The sequence below is a fragment of the Octopus bimaculoides genome, chromosome 25 (assembly GCF_001194135.2).
Source record: "Octopus bimaculoides isolate UCB-OBI-ISO-001 chromosome 25, ASM119413v2, whole genome shotgun sequence".
Lineage (NCBI taxonomy): Eukaryota > Metazoa > Mollusca > Cephalopoda > Octopoda > Octopodidae > Octopus > Octopus bimaculoides.
In genome coordinates this window covers 20,284,210-20,293,123 of record NC_069005.1, presented here as the reverse complement: position 1 = coordinate 20,293,123, position 8,914 = coordinate 20,284,210, and the positions used below count along the sequence as shown (strand labels likewise).

Sequence of the window (8,914 nt, the reverse complement as noted above, 5' to 3'; positions counted from 1 at the left end):
ATCCAAAACTTACTGATAACAGCAAGATATCACAATAAAATACTTGAGATGTCTTAAAATATTTACCTTCTCGGTATAAAATTTTTGTTGACAAAAAATACTGCACACTTAATACAAGTTATTAATACACACACACAAAATAGAATGAAAAAACGATCTCTTACAAACATCTTACATTATTTACATTTGACAGATATGTCCTCATCTTGTTTGTTGTTAACATGTTTTGGCTGATATACCCTCCAGCCGTCAGCAGGTGTCTTGGGGAAATTTCAAGCATGGGTATTTTTCGATGTTATTACTATTATTATTATTCAGGTCACTGCTGGAATCTTGGGGCTAGTAGCCCACACCATATGCCCATCTATCATCAACATCTGTTGGAGGAATCAGAGCTGGTTACCAGTTCTCCATAACACGTGACCTGATCCCAACATACCCACCATTCTATTTGAGGCTTTAGTCATTTACAGTTGAATGAACTCATCCAATCCAGGAATCAAAACCACAACATGCAATCATAAATGCAAACATCTAACCACTGGGCCACTGTTTCACACACAATAAAACAGATACATAGAAACTTTACTAATGCTAGTCTACCTTCATTCTTTCTATTTCACACACACTGTAGAATTTGTATTAACTTACCAGGTCCACCAGGAGGACCACCAGGGCCAGAGCCCATTCCTTCCTTGGGAGCATTACACAAGTTGCAAGCATTTCTCCAGCCAAAGTTGTTATTACCACAGGCTCTGGATGAACAAGAACAGAAGAAAATACAGAAGACATGCATTGGTATGTACAAGGGTTGTTAGTATAGAATCAATGTTGCTTTAATACCAGGAACAAATACATGCTTGAAAGTGGAGTCAAGTATGAGGGTATGCACCACTGCACCTATTTTTTGCTCAGGCTGTTCCAGGCAAACCCCTGAGCAGGGTCCCTGTCAGTTCCCATCTCCATGACATACTTCCTCATCTACATTAGCCAATCAACATGAGCTGCCACACTAACCAGACCCCCAGAAAAGAGAACATGATATGCAGGATCCAACTCGGGAAATCAAGCAATGCAATCAGTCTCAGTTGACACTCCTAAATCATACAATTAACATGACAGGGGGGATTTAGGATTAGGCATTACAGCTAGCATAAGGGGAGGTATACTTGGTAGAATCAGTTTGAGGGAGAAAGAGAAGGGAGAGGGTAAAATAGCAAGAACAAAATGTTTCTTACTCCAAGTTGTTACCACTTATTAAAAATTTGAATAAAATGAAACGATTAAACACAGGTCAAAATGTGTCTTAATTCTTACTGTTATGAATACTGTGTATTGATATACAGGTAAATGGCAAATCTGCCTTAGAAATTAACTAATTGTATTTACGGCATCAAGTCAAAACAAAAGAAAAACAAGATTTCACCAATGAAATGGTAACTTACGGATTAGGACAAGTCCAATCTCCTTGGCGTCCTCCGCCGCCACCGCCACCTCCTCGGTCACCTCCCATACCACCACCACCGCCGCCGCCGCCACCAAAGCCACCTACAAAGTCAATGAAAATATCACAGTAAATACAAGACTTGCCTACATCAAGAAGAAATTAATAAAGACAAGTGCAATAATGATTTATTTCCATTGTTGACTACTCCATCTTCAATGGAAACTGATCCACCATTGACCCATTAGCATTTAAACCAGCCATCAGGCTCAATAGTCTACTAGTTTATGTAGAAACCAACCAGATCTGACCTCCACACCTACTCTACAATGTCCTAAAATTAATCAATCACATCATCAATATCTTGAAACAACGTGAACAAATAAATATTAACTTGACAAAGTAACCTGAATGCTAAAAGGTTAACCTTCCACACCAACCTGATCAGTGTGTTGTACCACAGTTACCACAAAGTTGTTATTAACCATTAGCACAGACATGGCTGTGTTAAGTTTGCTCAACCACGGTGCAGTTTTGGGTTCAGTCACACTGTACAGCACATTGGGTTTGGTGTCTACTATAGCTTGAAGCCAACCATGGTTTGTGAATGAATTTGATGGACAGAAACTATATGGAAGCCTTTCATATATGGGCAAATATACAATGACAATGGGTGCTGGTTTGTTTACTTCCTTGTATCATAGCAGTTTGAGACCAACACAATAAGCACTATCCCTTGAAGGTGGTACCCCAGTTGCTGGAATGGGGCTGACAAAATTACAAAATAAAAAAAAAACTGCATTCTTATTAACATACTAAATTATACAAATAGAATTCTGCAGGAATAGTGTCCCAAATTTGATGTGATCAGTAGAGATGTAACAAGTCTATGAATAAAGCTATCAACTAAGAAGAATTAAGTGGAACAAATCTGCTACTACATTACAAAGTGATAGAGAAAATGAAACAAACTTACCTCTGCCACCACCGCCACCACGGCCTCCACCTCTGCCACCTTAAAAAATACAAAGAACATTATCAGACATATTCATGAGAAATGTCAGAATTAGACAACTTAGGTGTACCAGTTTGACTGAAACTGGTAAGCCAGAGAGCTGCACCAGGCTCCAGTCTATTTTGGCTTGCTTTCTGCAGCTGGATGCCAGTCACTCCATAGAGTGCTGGATGTCTTTTACATGTCACCAGCAAGTATATTAAAAAATATTTGCTGTGAATCTTTGTTACCAACAGCAAACACAGGTAAAATATTAAAAACACACTTAAAACGTTATGCCACTATGACTAAGTACAAACACCATACAGCGGTAAGCTGGTAGAAATGTTAGCACGCCAGGCAAAATGCTTAGCGGTATTTAGTCTGTCTTTACGTTGAGTTCAAGTTCCGCTGAGGTCGACTTGACTTTACATCCTTTCGGGGTTGACAAATTAAGTACCAGTTGCGTACTGGGGTCAATGTAATTGACTGGTCCCCTCCCCCCAAATTTCGGACCTTGTGCCTAAAGTAGAAAAGACTATACAGCAGTCTTAGAATGGAAGTATGACATTTGTAGCTGCATTGTTGGTTCAGTTTTTCTGGACACTATTGAGGTGTTCTAGAAATGACCATCTAGTATTTAACAGGTACACAAGATTATATTGCTCAACATGGTCATTCATTATGTAAGATAGTAAAATGACTTGAAGGTATTCAGTTGCTATTTCTAGCAAGGACAGAAAAACTCAGAAGATTATACATAAAGATCAAATAATCACAGAAATCTTCAAGTTACTATGTACCTATGTCTTCCAAAAACTGATATTACTAAATTCACAAACAGTAAATTAGACAAATATATTTCCTTTAAATAAGGATTTCTTAAAGCAAAGTTCCAAAGAAACAGTTAAAATTAATTCTTAATGTATTAATCAAGTGGGACAATTGGAACTTCAATTTTGAAGATCAAACAGTTCATGTCCACATTTCCATAGATCAGACGAAATTTTTTGAAGCAATTTTTCTACAACCAGATACCTGTCATCAACCCTTGTTGGTGTCCAAAAAAGGTAATATTTCCTTGTTGTCAGACATAGTTACTATGGACGACAGAAAACAATCGACATTGCTCATATGTCAGGGATACTAATTTAGAACCATCACTAATAAAGACAAGGGTACACGCAACTTGAAATCAAGCCATTTTTATCTCCCCCATACACATTTGATAACATTCTGTCATTACTAAAACAGAGAACAGAAAAACAAAACAAACCTCTTCCTTCACGGCCACTAGACCAAGCTTTTCTCTGGGCCATTTCAACCTTAATTATTCTGCCCTGGAAATCTTTTTCTGAAAAATTTAGTGAGAAAACAGGTTAGACAAACACATAAAAAACACTTATCTTTAACAATTGGAGACAACTTAAATAATATTCTTAGAATATTGATTTCTACAGACAGACACAAAGTCCAATTTATGAATTTTTAAAACGACTTGAAAGTCCCATCAACAGCTAAATTTAGGCCTGAACACTTAAGTCATCTTAACAGCAACAAAATTCATTTCCAAAGGATGTTATTGATTTTATGAAATCTAGACATTTCAGTACTTACTATTCCTGGAATTTGAAAACAAATTCTGGAAAAGAGATAACTATCACACACCATCATTAGGGAATAAAGCCATTTAAATAAGTGTCACCTCAATAATGACACATAGAAGGCAAACAGTTCTAGTTTAAACATGCCTTCAAATTTCACAAATATCAATCATGTTGGTGGTGATTTTTTGCAAAAGTATCATTTCTCTAACTATGTGGTGTAAATGCAATAGTGTATACAGAAATTAGATTGATATTTTAACAAAAGTCTTTCTAAACCACATCACTGGGTGATGTCCTATTGATTAATGAGAGCATTACATCTCTTTGTTAATATCCTAAGTACTTTCTCCCATTTGCTTTCAAATAATCAAAAACCCTTTACTTTCCACATGTCAATATTCAGAATCCACCAAATAGACCAGGACATCTAAATGAGGTTAACTCCAGTATGACCAATGCCTAGACATTAAATCTTTAAAATATTTTCAACTTCAATCATTCACTAAAGTGTGACTTCTTTCACACATTTAAAACTTTATAATAATTCTAATGTTCCAGAGACTTCACATACAGTATAGTGAAATACTCAACTTACCATTAAACCAGTTGATAGCTGCCTTTGCGCTTTCAGGGTCATCATATGTCACAGTAGCCTCGCCTTTTCCGCGACCAGTCGCCTTGTCTTTGTAGATCCACACCTTTGGTTTGCTTGTTTTCTTATCAGTCTTAAAAAAGAATTCACAAAAATAATTTACAAACATTGCGCAACTCGAATTTCATTAAATTTTAGAAAAAGAAGGAAAAAAAACCCAACAAACTATGTAGAAGTGATTAATAATCTTCTAACCAAACTCATTAACATCTTTCTTCAGTGTCTTGTCATTACTGAGAACAATTTTTCTAATTACAGAACCACAACACTGATTGACTTAGACAAAAGGGTTCCTCTATCTTCCTTACACAAAATAAATCAACACTTCAATTTACCTTAATGACACCAATGCTTCCAAAATGTTCAATTAGAGCATCTTCAGTGACTTCTTCATTTAGTCCACACACGAACACTGTGTCAGGCATTTCCATAATTGGTCCATCTACAATGAAATTACATTAGAAATTAAATATTTTATGGAGCAATACATTTAAAATTTCATAAATTCTGCAGACAGTTGGCATTGTAAACAATAGTGATACGTGTGCGTGTGTGTTTCTGTATGCAAGCACAGGTTCTGCAGACTCCATTTTCACACATCACTAAGTATTGGTCAGTTCTTAGCTATAGAAAGGCCCTTGCTCGAAGTACCACAAAGAGATCAAACCAAAGACTATTATTGTGAAGTCAACTTCTTACACATACCACCAATATTGTTAAAAATCAACTATAGGTATCCCATTACATTGCGAATTAACTTAAGGCTACATTTCATTAAACAGCCCAATTTCTTAGTAACAATGATCCAAATACTTTTGAATGTACAACAGGTAGATAATTTGGGCCAGATACACACCACAGTTAAAATGCTAAAGGGTTAATAATACCTAAACAATCAGTCATATAAATACTTAATCATGTAAATGTAATTATTTAAAAAAGCTACAAAAACTTACCTCCATAACCACTGCCACTGCCACCTCCGCCTGCATGAAGAAAAATTAAAGAAAAGAACGAAACTTTAGAAAATTAAAACAAAAGAGAACAAATTGCCACAAAAAACAAACAAACAAAAAATAGAGGCCAATAAAACAATTCTTTTCCCCCATGAAACAAAAGTTTATTGAAATTAGACACGAGAATATCAGAGAAAGAAGGGATGGAGTAAAAGACTAACAACCACTAAGTTAACATATATCAAATATGTTCAGGTACTAAGATGACTGTACATTAAAACCAACATTTCAAGGATCTCATCACATTAGAAGCTAATAGTGATAATGACCAAGCATTAAAGGGTAAAGTACTAGGATCCACTGCTTTAAAACTGTTTAGATTTCCCATCAATATGCAGCTTTGATTTCAACTCAACATACACAGTTGTACTGGAAAGTCAATAAAACACTTGGATATTTTTACTCAGCAACCAAGATTTAGGAATATAATTATGTAGATTAATATCGTGGAACTGGATAGAAATATTTAAAATATTTGCAATCACCATATATTTTTACCCCTTGAATTAAAAAAATTTTTTTTTTTTTTTTAAATAGAAAACCTACTAAGTTTTCAACAGAGAACCAATGAAACAGCATTTCAATATTACTAATTAGCATGCCTCTCTATACATATACATGTGTGTGCTGATTTATATATCTCAATGAATTTTAAATATAGTTGGCTAGCAGCGAAACATCACTAGTAATCATAGGACCAATATAAAGACCTTGATAAATCCTAAATGGAAGATGGCAATATTAAAAAAAAAAAAAAAATTACATCAGGGAAGTAAATTAAAATAAAAAACAAAATCAATGGTGTAGAGTGGAAGAAAAATAATCACTAACTGTTGTCCATTCAACCAACTGTCTCAAAACCCTTTTTGTGTGTGTGTGCACCTTTGGAACATTGTACATCAAGTGATTAGGTAGTAAGTACATTCTTGTACACAATACCAATGTCATTTCAACAGCCTTTTTTCCTAATACCACTCACCTTATTTTAACCATCAAATACACACAATGTTTTCACCAAATTTTGACATTTTCACATTTTTACAGACCATTTTGTTTGTAATATACCAAATGAACACCAGTTGTAGAGGTTTACCGATATGCACATTCCATTTTTTTGTGTCTGTTTTAAACACAGCCGTATGCTAAACATACCAAAATGGCTCAACAGTGTACATCATTGATAGTAAGAATGACCAGATTCAAATTCACCATATGTAAATTACCTTACAAACATTCTGGCTTTCATTGTAATTAGTTACAAAAGACTGATCTAATTTTCAAAACAACCATGAGTGTACATGTTGTCTATGTATTTTATCGTCATAGTTAAATGCCCAAATAATCAAATACATATATACACACAATACCATTAACAGTTTGAAGAATTCTGAATGTCATGGATTGTTGTGAAATCAAAGACGTTATGCAATTTCTCAGTGGGGTGTTTGCTTGTTAACTTGTCTGAATGTATGTGTATGTGAACAAGTGTGAAAGTTGAGTGTGTGTTAAATACCGAGGATAAGAAAAGAGGAGGCTGTAACAGCCTTAACCAGTCACTTACCACCACCATAACTTTTGTTGAAGCCTCCTCTGCCACCGCTGAAATACATTAGGAAAGTTCAGTAATAACAGTCCATCCTACAGATGGAATGCTCTACTGACAAGGCCAAGATTTCTCTTCACCCGGTCATTTTTCACCATTTCCAAGCAGCTCAAATGCAGGACATTTCTAAGACACGCTAAGGCAGTTGTTGCAAAACTGTAAATTGTTTTTTTTTTTAATTCTTTTTTTTTAAAACCCCATGTGGGCAAACACCATTTCAAAAAAAAAAAAAAATATTCATGAACAATTTCATAGCTGTTAACCCTTTTACAGTCATCTGATTTAGTTTACACTAAATAGGGGCACATTTAAATTTTTCAAACCATTTTAACCACGAAAAAAAAAAAACAATTAAAAACACCAAAACATATACATATAGACATGTATATATATATTCATCTAGAACTTTTAAATTCACCTTTTAATATATCTTTCGTTGGCTAATAAGCAAACCACCTGAGGAAAGAATATATATATACATACATATATGTATATATAACAATATACCAGAAACCTCTTGGTGTAGATGGATTCAACGGGCTACTCATTACAAAGTCATGCTGTAGTAGCTGAGACACGTCATAAGCAACACAAGCTAATGTTTTGCATTAGAGACACACCATAGAGACAGCAGTTGGGACAACAACTTTCTGGTTGGTTGATTGGTACTAATTTGTTTTGTTGTTTTACCTTTTTTTTTTTGACTTAAATACAACTTTACTTATCAAAATGGATGATTGAAAAAGAAAAAACGTTTTCAGAGATTTAAAAATGTTTTGAAGAAAAAAATTTTTTTTTAAAAACTCATTCATATATATTTATATATATATATATATATATATATATATACAAGAAAGACTTCTATTTGTGTACCAGCATGGCCTAACTATATACCAAGATAGGTTTTTCTGTAATGTATGCAGACACTGTTGAACACCAAAACCACAAGAGAAGGAACAGGGCAGGGAAAGCATTAAGCTGATATTTTAGGGGGTCAGCATGGAGTGGGTTTTGTTTCACTTGCTTTCTTACAGGTTAAAACATTTGCTCAAAAGTTAAAGAAAAATTACTGTATTTTTCCTGTAACTTTTGTTTGCTTTTAGAGCAGCACTTCAGTAAATAAGGATTTTTAAGCATTATATTGGTCTTTATACTTTGATTTATTTTGCAACACATTAGTGTCTCGAAACTGACCTTCAATGTGACCTGTCAGAAATAGATGACTTTAAAAAAAAAGAAAGTTTGCATTATTTTTCATCATCAAAACAAACATTATTATACAAGGCGGCCACAATTACAAGAGAAAAAAATGAGGGTGAAAACAGCTATTTGCATACAATCTTTTTTTTTTTTAAGACGATTCAGGAATGGTAAACCTTGGAAACTATATAAATATGCCCGTAAAGTACCCTTTATATGTATTCTACCAAAATCTAAAGAATTTAGTAGAGTACACATACTCCCAATTTTCAATTTATACAAAAACCATACTTTAAAAAAAAAGAAAGTTTGCATTATTTTTCATCATCAAAACAAACATTATTATACAAGGCGGCCACAATTACAAGAGAAAAAAATGAGGGTGAAAACAGCTATTT

General features: G+C 34.3%; 1 protein-coding gene across 1 annotated transcript in view; it reads right to left on the bottom strand.

Moving 5' to 3' along the window:
• Nucleotides 1–8,914, bottom strand: part of LOC106872884 (RNA-binding protein cabeza) — a 25,580-nt gene that overhangs the window by 4,259 nt on the left and 12,407 nt on the right. The window contains exons 8-15 of the mRNA XM_052976835.1: nt 7,275–7,312; nt 5,654–5,683; nt 5,033–5,139; nt 4,641–4,770; nt 3,715–3,792; nt 2,421–2,459; nt 1,446–1,548; nt 652–755 (exon numbers count right to left, since the gene is read on the bottom strand). Of these exons, the coding sequence (XP_052832795.1) occupies nt 652–755; nt 1,446–1,548; nt 2,421–2,459; nt 3,715–3,792; nt 4,641–4,770; nt 5,033–5,139; nt 5,654–5,683; nt 7,275–7,312 (629 nt within the window). The remainder of the gene's footprint in view (nt 1–651; nt 756–1,445; nt 1,549–2,420; nt 2,460–3,714; nt 3,793–4,640; nt 4,771–5,032; nt 5,140–5,653; nt 5,684–7,274; nt 7,313–8,914) is intronic.